General features: G+C 43.9%; 1 protein-coding gene across 3 annotated transcripts in view; it reads left to right on the top strand.

The window, feature by feature from the left end:
• NF1 (neurofibromin 1) overlaps positions 1-20261 on the top strand; it is a 419128-nt gene that overhangs the window by 129096 nt on the left and 269771 nt on the right. For all 3 annotated transcript variants that reach the window (XM_073589728.1, XM_073589727.1, XM_073589726.1), the window contains exons 27-28: positions 634-795; positions 2654-2757. In XM_073589728.1, coding sequence (XP_073445829.1) covers positions 634-795; positions 2654-2757 — 266 coding nt within the window. The remainder of the gene's footprint in view (positions 1-633; positions 796-2653; positions 2758-20261) is intronic.

The raw sequence follows: 20261 nt of genomic DNA, 5'->3' as shown, positions 1-20261 counted from the left end.
GTCCTTCTCTTATTTGATAGTGAATAGCTTTGTCCTGAGAAATTTCCCTAAAAGAGGTCATCTCATTAGAGACCAAAGCTTTCAGAATGTGACCTCAACAGCAATGTGAATCATAGTTGGTCCGCATATAGCTTGTAGTATTACACAGTAGCCACTCCACCACTTTTGTAGAAAGACTGTTTTTTGCCTTGTAGTGGTGGGTCCCAAGCATGGGACCCCACAACTTATTATCTTTAAGCCCTAATGTTCATAATGGGCATGGATTGTCTTATGGGACGTGTGTGGATCCTTCTGCTTCCAACTGGTTATGTGCTAGTTATACTTGGCAGTTGGTGTAGCTATGATTTTCAGTTGTTATGCTTGTTAGGAAAATAATTTTACTGTGACTTCCTGATAATTTCTTCAATTTTTATTTGAATCTTCTGTCAAATCTAGTTGGCAGTGAATCATACTGAAAAATATCCATACTTCGTAACTAAAACTGTTATCACATAAGCAACGGCTCCTCAATATCTTAGATGTATATAGGAATAACTTTCATATCCTGCTTTTCCATTTCGTGCAATTTTTTTTTTTTTTTTTTTAATTTTGTTAATCTTGAAATCATAATTATTTTTTCTTTGCTCCATGCAGGATGAGCTTGCACGTGTCCTTGTGACGCTCTTTGATTCCAGACATCTCCTGTATCAGCTTCTCTGGAACATGTTTTCTAAGGAAGTCGAGTTAGCAGACTCCATGCAGACACTCTTTAGAGGAAACAGCTTGGCTAGTAAAATTATGACCTTTTGTTTTAAGGTGTGTATGTCTCCTTTTCATCAGATCTTAGGCTGGTTTCACACTTGCGTTTTTTTGCGCTGCTTTTTAGCGCAAAAAAACGCATGCGTTTTTCCCCTATACTTTAACATGGGTGCTCATATGTGCGCATACATATGCGCACGCGTTTTTTTGCAGTGTGCGTTCGGGCGCACAAAATGCATCCTGTTGCATTTTTTGTGCGTCCGACTTGCCCCCCAAAAAACGCATGCGCACGCAATGCGTTTTTTTGTTTTTTTTTTTTACAGCAAAACACCCATTAAAGTCTATGGGTGCGCATACGTTTACATTAAAAAAATGCACCAAAACCCGCAAAAAAAAGCACACAAACGCATGATGCGGTTTTTTCATGCGTTTGTGTGCGCAAAAAACGCGCAGCAAAAAAAAACGCAATTGTGAAAGTAGCCTTAGCTTTAGTTTTAAAAGATTTATTTGAGACCGCTTAGGGTCAGCCGCCTGGTGTCTGAAAGCACAAAATGACTGTTGAAGATGAGCTCAGGCTCTCTGTGCACCCGTGGCATGTCCAAGAAGTTCAGTGCACTTTCCCACCTGCTTGTTTTCCATCTATCTCTGCTTGCCTCTTGTTTGACAGCTCTGGCTTCAAATAGGAGCAAGAAAAAAGCAGAGATAAATGAAAAACATGTAGGTGGGAAGGGACACTGAACAGTTTGCTCACTCCTAGGGTGCCCTGATTGTGTTGGTTTTGAACAGTCTTTTTCTGCTGGGATCCATACAGATTATCTGAAAAAGGACTTTGTATCCCCTCATGAAAAGTCTGTTTGCCATAAGCATCAGTTTTGTACAATTTTGCTGTGATGCAGGATTCACATGTAACTGCTTACGAGTCATTATACAATATTATAAATCAACAGATGCAAGTGACATCATTTTCTGTAGCCTTAGGCTATGTGCCCACGTTGCAGAAATGCTGCGGAATTGTCCGCAGCATTTCCGCAACTCCCCACCGCGGGTAAAACGCATGTGGAATTCACATGCGTTTTCCCGCAAAACACAAGCGTTTTGCAAGCGTTTTTAGCTTGCAGAACGCTAGCGCTTTTCCAAGCGATTTGAAGCATTGCTTGGAAAAGTGATTTACAGGTTGGTCACACTTGTCAAGCATATTGCCAAGTTTTTTGCAAAGGCAGCATCAATAGTAAAAGATAGAATGTTAAAAATAATTTTCAAAAATAGGGATATACTTACCCTCTGTCTGCCCCCGGACTCCTTAGTGGTGCACGCGGCGCTGCCAGTTCCCAGGGATGCATTGCGCGAATGACCTCTGATGACGTAGCGGTCATGCGACCACGACGTCATCTGGCGTGATTCTTGCAATGCATCCCTGGGAACGGAAGTTGCTGGCAGGGCCGCGTGCACCGCTGAGGACTCCGGGGGCTGACAGAGGGGTAAGTATATCCCTATTTTTTATTTTAGTTCTATTTTTTCAGGAATATGGTACCCAGGGCATGGAGGAGAGTCTCCTCTCCTCCAGACCCTGGGTACCATCTGCACATGAAGCGCTCACTTTACGCGTGGTGGGCATAGCCACATGCGTAAAGTGAGTGTTTCAATGAAATCCGCCGCGATTCCGCAGAATTAATGGACATGCTGCGGATTTTACCGCTATGCGATTCCGCAGTGGAAGAATCCGCAGGATTCGCACAGCAACTGCGGAATCTCATAGGATTGTGTGGGAATGCGTTTTTAAGCGTTTCCGAAGTGGCAAAAAAGGGAGGAAACACTTAAAAAAGCAACGTGGGCACACAGCCTTATTGTGCCGTGTTGGTTTTTTGCTTGGCCTCAGTGTACTTTTAAGATGCATTTCTTTGTGTTCTTTCTTTAGGTGTATGGGGCTACCTACTTACAGAAACTTTTGGAACCACTGCTGAGAGTAATCATTACATCTCCAGAATGGCAACATGTCAGCTTTGAGGTCGACTCTACAAGGTCTGAAATTTTATGAAATTTGTAAAACAGTGGTGGCTACAGAGACCACTTAATTGATATTTGAAGGGCTAGTAGACTTAAGGCCCTGTTACACATAATGATGTCCCAGCTATCCCATCAACGATCCGACATGGATGGGACATCGTTAGGCTGATCGCTAGTGAGCTGTCACGTAGACAGCCCCTCCAGCGATCAGGACCAGCGTGCACGCTGGTATCTAAGGTAAACAGCGGGTTTCTAAGAGCCGTGCGGCTCTTGGATACCCGCTGTTTACCTTTGATACCAGCGTGCACGCTGGGGGCGGTCGCTGATGTGTGTCACACTCAGCGCTGTCACTGGCGAGATCGCTGTGACGTCACAAAATCAGCGATCTCGCCGTGTGTGACAGGGCCTTTAGGCTAAGTTCACATGTGCACTCAGACATTGTTTGTTCCATTTTTGAAATAGACAAGTTGAATTCATATGCAAAAGTGATCCCATGACATGTCTGAATATTGAACTTTAGACACTTAATATTTGTGCTGCCTCCCTTGAATCCCACCTAACTCAATGCTTGCGAAAAACGGGTCATAAAAACATTTACTTTATCAGGATTGTTGTCATCTCTGTGACTCAAATGTTTGCTGGCCTCTAGATTCTAAAAATGTATAATCTATTGAGGCTAGCTCTGGTGATTTTGTGAATATAGAGTTGTGCTCAAAAGTTTACATACCCTGGCAGAATTTTTGCATTCTTGACCTTTTTTCTCCACTCATGGTTAGTGGTTGGGTGAAGCCATTTATTGTCAATCTGCTGTGTTTTCTCTTTTTAAATCATAATGACAACACAAAACATCCAAATGACCCTGATCATAAGTTCACATACCCCATTTCTTAATACAGTGTATTGCCCCCCCCCCCCCCCAACAATGACTGCTTGAAGTCTTTTGTGATAGATGTGGGTGAGGTTCTTTATTTTCTCAGGTGGTAAAACTGCCCACTCTTCTTGGCAAAAAGTCTCCATTTCCTGTAAATTCTTGGGCTATCTAGGATGAACTGCGCACTTGAGATCTCCCCAGATAGGTTCAATGATATTGAGGTCAGGAGACTGAGATGACCACTCTAGAACCTTCACTTTATTCTGCTGTAGCCAATGACAGGTTGACTTGGCCTTGTGTTTTGGATCGTTGTCATGTTGGAATGTCCAAGTACTTCCCATGCGCAGCTGATGATTGCAAATTTGCCTCCAGTATTTGCTCATAATGTGCTGCATTAATCTTTCCTTCAACTTTGACCAAGTTTCATGTGCTTTTGTAGTTCACACATCCCCAAAAACATTAGCGATCCACCTCCACGCTTTACAGTAGAATTGGTGTTGCTTTCATCATAGGCCTTGTTGACTCCTCTCTAAATGTAATGTATATAGTTGTGGCCAAAACATTCAATTTTGGTCTCATCACTCCAGATTACCTTGTTCCAGAAGTTTTGAGGCTTGTCTCTGTGGTGGTTTGTGTATTGTAGGCGAGATACTTTGTGGCATTTGCGCAGTAGAGGCTTTCTTCTGGCGACGCGACCATGCAGCCCATTTTTCCCATCTCCCATGACAGCCTCACCTGAGAGAGGGTATCCGCCCACTAGGACAGGAAACCTACTGAATAAAAAGGCGATTCCTCTCCTCCGCATCAGTTTGGTTTCCTGTCCTCGTTAGAACCTTCCAATTTGAAGCGGTACACTTACCCGTGAACGTAGGATGCTGTCCGCTGGTGAAGTAACACCAACCAGGAGGTTGGTGCAGCACCGTGCAGGCTGAGATATCTTGGGAAATGTCTTCTAGCCGACACGAGGTTCTGGATCTGCGCACACTGAGGGTTGCAGGAGTGCACCAGCGATGTGTGCTGGGACTCTCTTCCAGGTCTGTGCACGCGTGTGACGCAGGAGAATATCCGGCGCATCCCGGTGATGTAGCACACCGGGGATTACAACTGCCATCCGGTACTGCACATGCGCAGGGCTAAGGGAATCCCTGCACACAGTGCGCCGGATTTGAAACCTCAGGAGACGAGGTGGACGGGGCCATCCCATCATGACTAAGGGTGATGCAACACCTGAAATGCGCTTATAACGCATGATGTGCTGCTATCTATGCTGATACTTTTATCCTCCATGCATGAAATATCAAGTGAATAAAGAATTGGGGTTTTTTTTCACTATTTCGTGGAGCTGGATTTTTCCCTTATTTTATTAAAACAGGCCCCCTTTTCTCTGTGTATTCATTTACTAGGGAAGGCCCCTGAAATGTAGTTCAAAGCAGAACAATAGGGAGTGTGCCCTGTGCAAGGGGGATCTACCCAGCACTCAGAAGAAACCCCTAGGTTTGCTATTAACCTGAAGGCCATCATTAGATCGGAGGTCCAGGAGCCCCTAAGACTCCTGATGGGGCAAAGAGAAGAGGGGAACCAGAGCCACTATCGTCAGTCTGAAAGATCAGTAGAGTTCAAGGGGGAGGATTCAGACCTGACGGATTCATCCTCTTCCGATGATGAGGGGGATATGTCCTGCTTCCCAGCTGAGGATACTGACAGACTGGTCAGGGCAATAAGGTCCACTATGGGCATATCTGATCCCAAGACTACCAAAACAGTACAGGACATTGTTTGGTGGCTTGGATCAGAGGAAGAGGTGTTCCTTTCCGGTTAATGAAAAAATCAAAATGCTCATTAATAGAGAGAGTGGAAAAGGCCGGAAAGGAAAGGGCCACTACCATCTTCTTCAGAAAGGAGATAACCTTTTGATGAGGAAGAGGCGAGCATATGGGAGAAGATAAACGTTGCGGTTGCCAAGTCCTGTAAAAGAACTACGTTGCACTAAGTAATGGGGTACAAGCATAATGCTGCATGAACTGGCTACCAGCCAATATCTGTACAAGTACAGACACAAAGGGCTATTAATTGCGTGGAGGGTGTCTAAACAGATGCTACTAGGTACAGATTTGGAAGAAAATTTGGAGGGGCAAAATGGGAGTAGTTACATAAATGAGGTGAGACGATGGGCCAGTCTAAAGAAGTACTGTTTTAGGGCTCACTTAAAGCTGTGAGTATTGGAAATTATTCAAATTGTTCTGATTAGTGCACTGGGACTGGGAGGTTCTGATTATTGAGGCTGTTAGTCTTAGGTCTTTAATGGAATGGAGGGCACGGATAGGGATTTATAACTTTATAACTGTTATATTTATACTAGATTATGGCCCGATGCGATCGCATCGGGAGGATGCGATAGCATCACACCTCTTGCCATGTTAACCCTCAACACACACACTCCTCAACACACACTCCTCTCACCTTTCACCATCTCCACTCACTCTTTCACTCCACATACGACCCCTTCTCTCACTCCGTCTCTCATACTCACGCCGTCATCGCCGCTGCTCCACGATCCCCGACATCTTACTCCGCCGGCGCCATCCTGGATCCAGACGTTGTCCACGCCGGCGATATGTTCTTGCGGCGACGCCATCTTGAGTATCGTGAAATCCCGCGATAGTCAAGATAGCGTCGCCGGCGTGGACGACGTCGGGATCCAAAATGGCGTCGGCGAAATCTCGCGAGTTTTCGCCGACGCCATTTTGGATCCCGACGTCGTTCTTGCGGCGACGCCATCTTGACTATCGCGGGATTTTGCCGATCCAAAATGGCGTCGCCGCAAGAACATGTCGCCGGCGTGGACGACATCGGGATCCAAAATGGCGTCGGCGTAATCTCGCGAGATTTCGCCGACGCCATCTTTTTGGATCCCGAGTCGTCCACGCCAGCGACATGTTCTTGCGGCGACGCCATCTTGAATCTCGCGGGATTTCACGAAATCCAAGATGGCGTCGCCGCAAGAACATGTCGGCGGCCTGGAGAACGTCTGGAACCAGGATCGCAGCGGCGAAGGAAGATGTCGGGGCAGCGACGATGACGGTGTGAGTATGAGAAACAGAGTGAGAGAAAGGAACGTATGTGGAGTGAAAGAGTGAGTGGACGTGAGTGGAGGTGAAAGGTGAGAGGAGTGTGTGTTGAGGCGGTGTGGTGTGCTGAGGGTTAACATGTGCGTGTGTGTGGTGACGTCACCGGTTACAACTGGACGGAAGTTGTTAAAACCGGAAGCTGCTTAGGGCATTTATTATTATAGATGATGAGGAAGAAGCCGTCTGTTGTTGGCGGTGATGGCGTGTAGAGGCTTCTTCAGCCAATGTAATAGATTTAGAGTTAGGGGATTCGTGTGTGAGACGACGGCGTTTATAAGCCTTAATCTTGTCAAGTCGATGCTGTTTTTCCTCAGGAGTCTCATTAGCACGGCGTTGTTTTTGTCGTAGTGCTAAAGCTGCTTTCCTTTCACTGGCATTGGCATACTGTGCATCGGTATTGAATGGTGGTATTGATAGGGCAGAAACAGATTGCTGATTAGTTATGTCAGTGAACGGCATATGGGATGAAGTGTAGCAGTAAATTGTTCCACATGCTGATGTGGAAGCATCCTGTTGTGAGTCTAATAATAATGATGAGGAAGAGGCCGTCTGTTGTCGGTGACGGCGTGCAGAGGCTTCTTCAGCCAATCTTATGGATTTAGAGTTAGGGGATTCGTGTGTGAGGCGACGGCATTTATAAGCCTTAATCTTCTCAAGGCGATGGTGTTTTTCCTCAGGAGTCTCATTAGCACGGCGTTGTTTTTGTCATAGTGCTAAAGCTGCTTTCCTTTCACTGGCATTGGCATACTTTTTGTTATGACTCATGTTGGCACAGGTAAAGGAGTCTATTTGGCAGTTATCTGGCAGTGAAGAAGGCGTCCTGGAGTATTGTAGAGTAAACAGATACTAATTGACCCTGTAATTGCCCAGCAGTAGTTATGAAGTGGTAGTGGCAAATTGGCCCTGTAGTTAGACACCGGCAGAGGAGCAAGGCAGCAGTAGTTATGGCGGTAGAGGCAAATTGGCCCTGTAATTAGACACCGGCAGAGGAGCAAGGCAGCAGTAGTTATGGCAGTAGAGGCAAATTGGCCCTGTAATTAGACACAGGCAGTGAACAGTCAGAGGAGCAAGGCAGCAGTACTTATGGCGGTAGAGGCAAATTGGCCCTGTAATTAGACACCGGCAGATGAGCAAGGCAGCAGTAGTTATGGCGGTATAGGCAAATTGGCCCTGTAATTAGACATCAGCAGAGGAGCAATGCAGCAGTAGTTATGGCGGTAGAGGCAAATTGATCCTGTAATTAGACACCGGCAGAGGAGCAAGGCAGCAGTAGTTATGGCGGTAGAGGCAAATTGATCCTGTAATTAGACACCAGCAGAGGAGCAAGGCAGCAGTAGTTATGGCAGTATAGGCAAATTGGCCCTGTAATTAGACACCGGCAGTAAACAGGCATAGGACCAAGGCAGCAGTAGTTATGGTGGTACAGGCAATGCCAAGCGTCCGCACAGCAAGTCGGCGTGAGGTAAATGACGCAATTTCACGAATGCAAGATGGCGTCGGCGAAATCTCGCAAGATTTCACCGACGTCGTTAAGGCTGTGTGCACACGCTGCGGATTAGGTGCGGATTCATCCGCGCGGATTTTGTAAAATCCGCAGGTGAAACCGCAGGTCAAAATACCTGCGGTTTTACCTGCGGATTGCTCTGCGGTTTTGCCCTGCGGTTTTTCATCTCCTCAATAGAGGAGATGGCAAACCGCAGGAGAATCCGCAGAAAGAATTGACATGTCAATTCTTTCTGCGGATTGAAAACCGCAGATAATCCGCGCGGAAAATTCCGCACCGTCTGCACTGCGGTTTTTGATTCCCATAGGGAATCATGGTACTGTACACCGCAGCAAAAACTGCTGCGGGTCCGCAGCGGCCAAAACCGCTGCGGAACCGCAGCAAAATCCGCAGCGTGTGCACACAGCCTCACACCTCTTGCCATGTTAACCCTCAACACACCACACCGCCTCAACACACACTCCTCTCACCTTTCACCTCCACTCATGTTTCACTCCACATACGTTCCTTTCTCTCACTCCGTTTCTCATACTCACACCGTCATCGTCGCTGCCCCGACATCTTCCTCTGCCGCCGCGATCCAGGATCCAGACGTTCTCCAGGCCGCCGACATGTTCTTGCGGGACGCCATCTTGGATTTCGTGAAATCCCGCGATATTCAAGATAGCGTCGCCGCAACAACATGTCGCTGGCGTGGACGACATCGGGATCCAAAAAGATGGCGTCGGCGAAATCTCGCGAGATTACGCCGACGCCATTTTGGATCCCGATGTCGCCCACGCCAGCGACATATTCTTGCGGGACGCCATCTTGGATGTCGTGAAGTCCCGCGATATTCAAGATGGCGTCGCCGCAACAACATGTTGCTGGCATGGGCGACATCGGGATCCAAAATGGCGTCGGCGTAATCTCGCGAGATTTCGCCGACGCCATCTTTTTGGATCCCGATGTCCACGCCAGCGACATATTGTTGCGGCGACGCCATCTTGAATCTCACGGGACTTCACGACATCCAAGATGGCGTCCCGCAAGAACATGTCGGCGGCCTGGAGAACGTCTGGATCGCGGCGGCGGAGGAAGATGTTGGGGCAACGGCGATGACGGTGTGAGTATGAGAAACGGAGTGAGAGAAAAGAACGTATGTGGAGTGAAAGAGTGAGTGGACATGAGTGGAGGTGAAAGGTGAGAGGAGTGTGTGTTGAGGCGGTGTGGTGTGTTGAGGGTTAACATGTGCGTGTGTGTGTGTGTGTGGTGACGTCACCGGTTACAACTGGACGGAAGTTGTTACAACCGGAAGCTGCTTAGGGCATTTATTATTATAGATAAGGCCGGGATTCCAGCATGCACTTGGGTTTCTCAAACAGATAGTCATCAAACAGGAAGTAGGTAAAAATTAAAGCAGAGTAGTGAGGGAACAATAGGGACTTTAATAAGTGTATTAGAAAAGAGGTTAGATTATGACATTAAATAGACATTTAGGATTAAAATAATTTGGTTTCGGACCACCTCTTTAAGCTTATTGTGGTTTGTGTGCGTTTCGTTTATGCACAGCTTTTTAAAGGTCCCACCACAACCCCAGCATATGAATTGGGATTAGATTTGGACTTTGGACCATTACAACACTTTTTTTCTGCCATTCTGATGTAGATTTGCTGGTGTGTTTGGGCTCATTAGGTTTTTGTGCTGATATTCCTTGTGTGATTTTCACAGGATGTGGTGCAGCGCAGGGTTCTATGGTCAAACATCTCTGCTTTGGTCTCATCTGTTCAAAGGATAATGTTACAGACATCTTGTGATTTGCTCAGAGGCACAAATTTGCAAACCTTAGACTTGCTGTTATTCTTACTAGAAATGGGCTTGATGCTATTGCATTGGGAGTGCAGAATGGCGGTGACGTATATGTCACTTGTGCAGGCATAGTTTGTGGCTGTAAGGCTGTTACTGCGGTTGCACAAGTAAAACATAGACGTCACCGCTATTCCCCACGCAGGTGCAGTAACAGCCGCATCGTTACTGCACGTGCGTGCAGTTGTGGCTGTTCCTGCGCATACGCAGGAATAGTGACGTGAATGTCACTTGCGCAGGCGCAGTTCGTGACCTTGCGGCGATTATATACCGTATTTTTCCCATTGTAAGACTCACTTTTTCCCCCCCAAATTTGGGGGGAAAATAGGGGTGCGTCTTACAATGCGGATATACCTTTTTTTGTGCTGCCGCTGCGGGTGTCCGGTGCTTGCCACCGCCGCGCTTTGTCCCCCGGGTGCTGCCGCCGCCCCGACATTTTAGTGCCAAGATCTCCATCTGCGCTTGCGCGGCTGTCAGTTTCCCGGAAGCAGTCCACTGCACAGGGCATTGCAAGCAGGGATGGAACGGCATAGCCCCCCACGCAGCACGGGACAGAGCGTGGCGGCGACAGCACCTGGGGGACACAACGCTGCGGTAGCAGCACCAGCCTTATACAGGGGGTAAAATAAGTATTGAACACATCACCAATTTTCTAATTAAATATATTTCTAAAGGTGCTATTGATATGTAATTCTCACCAGTTGTCTGTAACAACCCATCTAATCCACTTAGGCAAAAAAGTCAACCCATAGATGTCCAAAAATTAAGTTGCGTACTAATGAGGTGACACAGGGAAAAAGTATTCAACAAGCAGTATGAAATAAATTTAACCCCTTCCTGACCTTGGGATTTTCCGTTTTTTTTTCCTTAGTTTTTTGCTCCTTCTTCCCAGAGCCATAACTTTAGTTTTCCATTAATATGGCCATGTGATGATTTGAGTTTTGTAAGACTAGTTGTACTTTTGAATGACAGCATTGATTTTACCATATAGTGTATTGGAAAACGGGAAAAAGCATTCCAAGTGCAGTGAAATGCAAAAAGAAGTACAATTCCACAATTTTTTTTTTTTTACCATGTTCACTAAATGCTAAAACTAACCTGCCATTTTGACTCTCCAGGTCATTACGAGTTTGCAGACACTAAACATGTATAGGTTCTTTTTTAAGTGGTGAAAAAGGAATCAAAAGTTTGTGTAAAAAAAAAAACTGCCGTTTTCTGAGACCCTTAGAGTATGTGCACACGTTGCAGTTTTTGATGCGTATCCGCGGCATTGCCTCAAATCCGCAGTGCGCTGTGCACACAATGTTAATCATTGGGAAATTCAAAAACGCTGTGCACACGCTGCGGAAAAAAACATGCGGATTTGCAGCGCTTTATTTTCCGCAGCATGTCAATTCTTTGTGTGGGTCTGCAGTGTTTCTGCACCCATTGACTTGCATTGAGTTGGGCACTTCCGCAGCAAAACCGCATGTCTAAAGAAGAACTGCGGTTTTCCTGCAGATGAAACGTTGCAGATCGAGAAGAGGGAAGAGTTTGGGCGGTGACTGCGTGTATGGTGTGTGCGGGCTATGTGTGTGTGTGGGGGTGCGGGGGTCTGGTGGGGCTGTGTGTATTCAAGCATCGTCTGATGGGACTACAAGTCCCATCTGGCTATGCCTGCTACAGTGACAGTGATTGACACATTAGCCAATGATGGGACAGTAGTAGTCCCATCATCCGGCTAATGTGTTGAATGTAAAAAAAAAAAAAAAAAAATACATGCATATATAGTTCATACTCACCATCTATGCCTAATCTCCGAACCCATTGCTCATCTGAAAAAAATTAAAATAAACAATATACTCCCTGTGTCCGACATAATCCAAATAATCCAATTGTTCCACGACGATCTCCCTTGGAGAGCTGTCGCATCATCTGATGCGCCCGCTCTCCAGGGGCTCCAGTGATACAATAACGGAGATAATCCTCTGCATTGTACCATTCTGGCGTCGACAGGTCACCGGAGTTCACCTGTCACTTTGCGGCACTTACGTTGTAGTTCCGTAAAGTGAGAGGCTTCTCTCCGATGACACATTGCCTGAGGGTTATCTCTGGTCAGTGTGTCATCGGAGGCCTATAGAGCGGTCACATCTGCTGATGTGACAGTTTATAGGGGAGATCTTCGTGGGACAATCGTTATTAATGGGATTACGTCGGATACATGGAGTATAATACAGGTGCACCATTTCTGGGGCGGCTGCGGGCTGGTATTTGTAGCCAGAGTGGGCCAATATCCATGGCCCCTTCCTAGGCTATGAATATCAGCCCGCAGATGTCTGCGTAGCTTTTCTGGCTATAAAATATAGGGGGACCCCACTTCATTTTTTTTTTTGGGTACTCTATTTTAATAGCCAGTAAAGGCTATGCAGACAGCTGCGGGTTGATATTCATAGCCTGGGAAGATCCATGGGTATTACCCCCTTCCAGGCTACAAATATTGGATAGATATATCCATGGATAGATATCGCTATCTATCCCATGTCTATCTATCTGTCTGTCGGTCTGTCTGTTTATCTGTGTGTAATGGAGTGTGGGTTGGACCAGAAATGACATCACAAATTTTTTTTTTTTTTTTTGTTATCATATATTTCTCTTTCGTCACATTGGGGGACACAGAAACTGTGGGTGTGTGCTGCTGTCACTAGGAGGTTGACACTATGCATGAAAAAAATGTTAACTCCGCCTCTGCAGTATACACCCCTCCGACCGGCTGTAGGACAATCAGTTTTGCTTAGTGTCAGCAGGATGTGGACAGGGGTCTCTCGCAGACCCATGCCTACCTCAGTGTGCGTCGTTCCTTTTCAGGTAACCATGGAGGGATACAGAGTAGATTTGCTACATCTGTATTCCCACCAGGGCTGTGGAGTCGGTAAGCCAAATCTGCGACTCCGACTCCTCAATTTCCCTTACTCCGACTCCACGACTCCGACTCCAACATATATTGCTTATATTTAAGTGAAAAATGTGTTGTAGTACAATGTGAACATCAGACATTGAATCATTTTTATGATACAATAATCAAGATATTTAGACAGAACATAATATATATTTATTGGAATACAACTTTAGAACAAAAAACTGTAATAAATTGTAAATATGTAATACACTATGTAATATCGATTACATATATATATATATATATATATATATATATATATATATATATATAGTGTGTGTGTATATATATATATATATATATAATATATATATAATCATAGAATCGTAGAGTTGGAAGGGACCTCCTGGGCCATCTGGTCCAACCCCCTGCTCAAAGCAGGATTCGCTAAATCATCCCAGTCAGATGTCTGTCCAGCCTCTGTTTGAAGACTTCCATTGAAGGAGAACTCACCACTTCTCGTGGCAGCCTGTTACACTCATTGATCACTCTAACTGTCAAAAAGTTTTTTCTAATATCTAATCTGTGTCTCCTCCCATTCAGTTTCATCCCATTGCTTCTAGTCTTTCCTTGTGCAAATGAGAATAAAGTTGATCCTTCTACAATGTGACAGCCCTTTAGATATTTGTAGACAGCTATTAAGTCTCCTCTCAGTCTTCTCTTTTGCAAACTAAACATTCCCAAATCCTGCAACCTTTCCTCATAAGACAGGGTTTGCAGACCAGTCACCATTTTGGTCGCTCTTTTCTGAACTTGCTCCAGTTTGTTGATGTCTTTTTTAAAATGTGGTGCCCAAAACTGGACACAATATTCCAGATGAGGTCTGACCAAAGAGGAGTAGAGGGAAATAATGACTTCACGTGATCTAGACTGTATGCTTCTGTTAATACATCCTAGAATTGCATTTGCCTTTTTTGCTGCTGCATCACACTGTTGACTCATATTCAGTCTGTGATCTATTAGTATACCCAAGTCTTTTTCACATGTGCTGTCACTTAGCCCTATTCCTCCCATTCTATATATGCTTTTTTCATTTTTATTGCCCAGATGTAGTACTTTGCATTTCTCCCTGTTAAAAACCATTCTGTTAGTTGCTGCCCACTTCTCCAGTTTATTTAAATCTTTTTGAATCCTCTCTCTCTCTTCTCTAGTATTAGCTATCCCTCCTAGCTTTGTGTCATCAGCAAATTTAATCAGTTTACCCTCAATTCCTTCATCTAAATCGTTGATAAAGATGTTGAACAATACGGGGCCCAGGACAGAGCCCTGTGGTACCCCACTTGAGACATTCTTCCAACTGGATGTGCAGCCATTTACGACCACTCTTTGGGTCCGATCACTAAGCCAGTTATGAATCCACCTAACAGTTGCCTTGTCCATTCCATACTTAGTCATTTTTTCAATAAGGATTGTATGAGAGACTTTGTCAAATGCTTTGCTGAAGTCTAGATATACTATATCTACAGCATTTCCTTGATCCACCCAATCAGTGATACCGTCATAGAAGGAAATTAAGTTAGTCTGACATGACTTATTAGTTACAAACCCATGCTGACTCTGTTTAATCACTTCATTCTTATCCAGGTATTGACATACATGTTTAATAATTTGTTCAAAGATCTTTCCTGGTATAGAAGTCAGACTCACCGGCCTATAGTTGCCTGGGTCCACCTTCTTCCCCTTTTTGAAGATAGGAACAACATTTGCTCTTCTCCAGTCTTCTGGCACTTCTCCTGTTCTCCAAGAATTTTCAAAGATTATGGAGAGGGGTTCAAAAATTTCTTCTGCTATCTCCTTCAGTACTCTGGGGTGTAATTCATCTGGACCTGGAGATTTGAATTCATTTAGGTTAGCTAAGTGTTTCCTCACTATCTTTCTGTTTATAGATATCCTGGATTCTTCTATTCCCTTAATAGGACAGTGAATAACAGTTGATGTTACATTTCCTTTCTGAGAGAAAACAGATGCAAAATAGGAATTTAAAAGTTCAGCCTTCTCAACATCCTGTCTTACCATTTCATCATTTTCATCCTGTAAAAATCCTATAGCATCTTTGACTTTTCTTTTACTTTTGACATATCCCCAAAATCCTTTATTATTGCTTTTGACATCTCTTGCAAGCCTCAATTCATTTTCAGCTTTAGATAATCTGATTTGTGCCCTGCAGGTTCTGCAGACAGCATTATATTCTTCTTTAGATATGCCTCCCTCTTTCCATTCTATAAACATTTTTTTCTTCCTTTTTAGCATGTGCTTAAGTTCTGTGTTCATCCATCCTGGTTTCCTTAAATGCTTCCTATTCTTCCCTCTTTTTGGAATTGTTAACAACTGTGCTTTGAGAATTTCATTTTTCAAGATTTCCCATCCTTCCTGGACATTTTTGTCTTTAAGGATATCCAGCCATTGGATCCCTCCAATTCTCTTTCTGAATCCCTTAAAATCTGCCTTTCTGAAATCTAACCTTGACGTCTGAGTCTTCACAGGTCTTCCGCCTCTAGTTATCCAAAATTCTAAAATAGCATGGTCGCTACCTCCTAGGGTCCCAGCCACTTTTACCTCTTCAACCATTTCCTCCCTGTTTATAAGGATTAGATCCAAGGTAGCAGTTCCCCTTGTTTTCTCCCTTACCTTTTGGAAGATAAAGTTGTCAGCAAGAGAGGATAAGAATTTCCTTGACCTGTTAGTTTTGCCTGAGAGAGATTCCCAACAAATGTCTGGATTGTTGAAATCTCCCATGACAACTATGTCATATTTTTTGGAGAACTTGGCCATTTGATGCATGAAGAGTTCATCCATATCTTCAGCTTGCACAGGCGGCCTGTAGTAAATGCCTACAATGGTGTCCTTTCCATTGTTCTGTCCTTGTATTCTTACCCAAACAGTTTCCACAGAACTGCCAGTCTCTGAAGCTTCAATCTCTGTGCAGATATACGTGTTTCTAACATACAATGCGACACCCCCTCCTCGTTTATCAAGTCTGTTTCTTGTAAATAAGTTGTATCCTTCTAGTCTTGTATTCCAATCATGTGTATTGTCCCACCAAGTTTCAGTGATTCCAATGACATCATATTTCTTTTCCTGTGTTAGTAGTTCCAATTCTCCTTGTTTGTTGCCCATGCTTTGTGCATTAGTATAGAAATATTTTAGTTTGTGATTGGTTTCTCTTTCTCCAATATTTTTATTAATTAGATTCTTTCGTCTTTGTTCTTCCTTTCCACTTCTAATAGCAGAGTTCTCAATAGCATTTGTCAGGTGTATGGCTTTTTCTGGTCTTTTGCTTCCCTTCCCATGTTGTTCTAGTTTAAAGCTCTCCTTACAAGTGTAGCAAGGCAACTTCCAAATACATGCTTTCCAGTCTTCGTAAGGTGCACCCCATCTCTAGCAAGTAGTCCATCGTATAAGTAGTTCACTCCGTGATCCAGAAATCCAAATCGTTGCTGACGGCACCATCGACGTAGCCAGTTGTTCACCTGCAGAATCTTATTCCACCTCCTTGTTCCATGGCCATCCACTGGGAGGATGGAAGAGAAGACCACCTGCGCTCCCAGTTCTTTCACTTTCTTGCCTAAGTCTTCAAAGTCTCTGCAGACGGTTTCCAGGTCGTTTCTTGCGGTGTCATTTGTCCCCACATGTAGTAGCAGGAATGGGTAGTCATCTGTATTTCTGAAGAGTCCTGATATCCTGTCAGACACATCTTTAATTTTTGCACCTGGAAGACAGCACATTTCTCTTGAAGTTATATCCGGTCTGCAGATAGCGGCCTCTGTTCCTCTCAACAGGGAATCCCCCATGACCACCACTCTCCGTTTCTTCTTCACAACATTTTTCTTTCTCCATCCAGGAGGACTCTGAAGGCGTACAAGGTTGCTGTTTGTTGGAAAAGTCTTATCCTGATGTATTTCTTCATCGTTTTCCTGCGTGAGAGCCTGGTACTGGTTCCTGAGCAGTATGGGTGCTGACTGCCTCCCGATCCTCCTGCTTCTCTGGGTCACATGTCTCCATTCCTCTGTTTCTTGAGGTGCACTTCGAATTTCTTCTCTTTCTGTAACATGAAGAGATAATTCTGCTCTGTCCAAGAACTCTTCACCTCCCTTAATGATCTTCAACGTAGCTAACCTCTCTTCGAGATTTTGCAACTTTTCCTTCAACAGGGACACAAGCTTGCATTTGTGGCATGTGAAGTATGGCTTTTCCACTGGTAAATCTGTGAACATGTAGCAAGAAATGCAGCTCACCAAATGGCTCCTGGCCTCTTCCATCTTGAGATTTCTTAAAAACAATGAAAGATAAGCCAAAATTCTTCCCCTGTTTTATATAATAACTATGTAATAAACTATGTAAGTGGCAAAAAACAGTTTTCAACAAAAACATACTAAATAACATTTGTGTAGTCTATGAATTTGTTCTAAGAAATAGAATTGCCTCCATCAGATCCTCCTTCATAGATGACCTAAAATCTGACCTAATAATTTTAAGGCCAGAGAACAACCTCTCTATACTAACTTGGGTTGGAGGCAAAGCCGTAACCACATGTGCAACATCTCTAACAATTTCCAAGTATAAAGGAATTGCCTCATGCACAGTCAGGTTTGATGAACGGTTGAATTTTTCTTTTTCTTTGAGAGCAAGTGAAACATTTTGCTGAAATATGGTCAATCTGCTTGCTATAGGAGATGGAGTGAAATCTTTTTCCTTGCAGCAACGCTTTGCCTGCTCCATATCATCCAAATACTTGTCAAAGTCAAACTCCTCATCTGATGAGGATGAAGATATGGCAGCAGTAGCACTGTCAGGACCCAAGTCCTCTTGCGCCTGGCAGTCCCTCCTGTAGGCCAGTCATCCTAACTGCTACCTCAGTCAGAGCTTCTTTTCCTTTAGTAAGCTGTTGATCATCAAGCAGTATACGATGACTTGGGTCCACTAACAGCTGCCAGAAAAATTTTATTATGCAATAGCTGTGTCTCTCTCCGTTTCATTGAAGCAGAAATACCATCTGCGATTAAATCTCCTCTTTGGGACAGGCAAAATAGCAAGTTCTTCCACTCCCTTATGAAAATGCCAGGAGTTAAATCCTTGGCTTGTAATTTTTTAGTCATGGTAATTAGGTGATTAAGCAATTCCTTCAATTCAGCCACCTGTGTCCATTGACCTTCATTTAGGGTTACCTGAGGGTTCGCCATATCTATAAGAAACGGTTTTAGCCAGGATCAAAACTAGGGGGGACAGAACCTCATACTGTTCCGCAGAATCTCATACTGCACACCTCAGCTGCTGCAGAACCTTATACTGCACACCCCTACACTTGAAAATAAAGCTTGCACCTTAAGATGTGGTGAATGCAGTCTATTTATTCCAACTATCAATTGATGTTGATGTGTTACTGAAGACGAGCAATGCCTGTCCTGGGCATCCTTTTGGGCAGCTATGAGGTGTACCTGACTGGTGCTAAAAAAAAGAAAAGGAGTGTTAGTCTGTGTGTTACCCGGCTTTCATTCTTTTTGGTACAGATAAGATATGGATAGACAGATATGGATAAATGGATAGATAGAGCAGATTTCTAATCTGCTTTTGCTATTGAAAACATTATGAGCTCAAAAACCTTTCGGGTGATGCGGTTTTTTAAAAAGCTGATCTGCTTTTGCAGCTGAAAAACGTATCCTCAAAAAATGCAGAAAAAACGCTGTGTGTGAATGTAGCCTTAGATCAGGAATATAACAGCCATTTATAGGACATTTCATAACTTTCACAAATCCCTATGAAAAAATATTCAGCACATCCTGCATTGAACTACTGTACCCAATTTATTATATATTTTAGGAGTCGGACCATTTTATACCGACTCCACCAAAATGAGCTCCGACTCCACAGCCCTGCTTTTTTCATAGGCCATCAGCTGAACATCTGTTGAACCAGCTGATATTAATATTTCACTAAATGGCAGGATTTATTATTATTGATAATTTTAGCTGGTGTCATGACTTTCCATGGCTTTTTTCAGCTCTTTCTTGATGTGTTCAATAATTTTTTCCTGTGTCATCTCTAATTATTACATATAACTTAATTTATATACATCTGTGGTTTTAATTTCTTTGCCTGGGTGGATTGGATGTGTTACCGACATCTGATGAGAATTTCATGTCAATAGCACCTTTAGAAATAGATTTACTTAGACAGTTGGTGACGTGTTCAATACTTTAGAATCATAGAATTGTAGAGTTGGAAGGGACCTCTTGGGCCATCTGGTCCAACCCCCTGCTCAAAGCAGGATTCGCTAAATCATCCCAGTCAGATGTCTGTCCAGCCTCTGTTTGAAGACTTCCATTGAAGGAGAACTCGCCACTTCTCGTGGCAGCTTGTTCCACTCATTGATCACTCTAACTGTCAAAAAGTTTTTTCTAATATCTATTCTGTGTCTCCTCCCATTCAGTTTCATCCCATTGCTTCTAGTCTTTCCTTGTGCAAATGAGAATAAAGTTGATCCTTCTACAATGTGACAGCCCTTTAGATAATTGTAGACAGCTATTAAGTCTCCTCTCAGTCTTCTCTTTTGCAAACTAAACAATCCCAAATCCTGCAACCTTTCTTCATAAGACAGGGTTTGCAGACCGGTCACCATTCTGGTTGCCCTTTTCTGAACTTGCTCCAGTTTGTTGATGTCTTTTTTAAAATGTGGTGCCCAAAACTGGACACAATATTCCAGATGAGGTCTGACCAAAGAGGAGTAGAGGGAAATAATGACTTCACGTGATCTAGACTGTATGCTTCTGTTAATACATCCTAGAATTGCATTTGCCTTTTTTGCTGCTGCATCACACTGTTGACTCATATTCAGTCTGTGATCTATTAGTATACCCAAGTCTTTTTCACATGTGCTGTTGCTTAGCCCTATTCCTCCCATTCTGTATATGCTCTTTTCATTTTTATTGCCCAGATGTAGTACTTTGCATTTTTCCCTGTTAAAAACCATTCTGTTAGTTGCTGCCCACTTCTCCAGTTTATATCTTTTTGAATCCTCTCTCTCTCTTCTCTAGTATTTCACCTGCTGTAGTTCTGTCCAGATTAATGAGAAGCCTTAATTGTTTTTACTGTCTCTGAATTTCCTCCTTCGCTTTGTTTTAGTACATACTTACATGCTCTAGACCATTAATCTGCCAAAGAATCTGATTTTAGACTCTGTTCACATATTGCTGTCATGATATCCTTTTTTTTTTTCTTTTGCATCACTCTTCCTAGAAA

Source organism: Dendrobates tinctorius, unplaced genomic scaffold, assembly GCF_039654945.1.
Source record: "Dendrobates tinctorius isolate UK_male_01 unplaced genomic scaffold, ASM3965494v1 ptg000112l, whole genome shotgun sequence".
Taxonomy (NCBI): Eukaryota; Metazoa; Chordata; class Amphibia; order Anura; family Dendrobatidae; genus Dendrobates; species Dendrobates tinctorius.
This window is presented reverse-complemented; position numbering and strand designations above follow the sequence as displayed.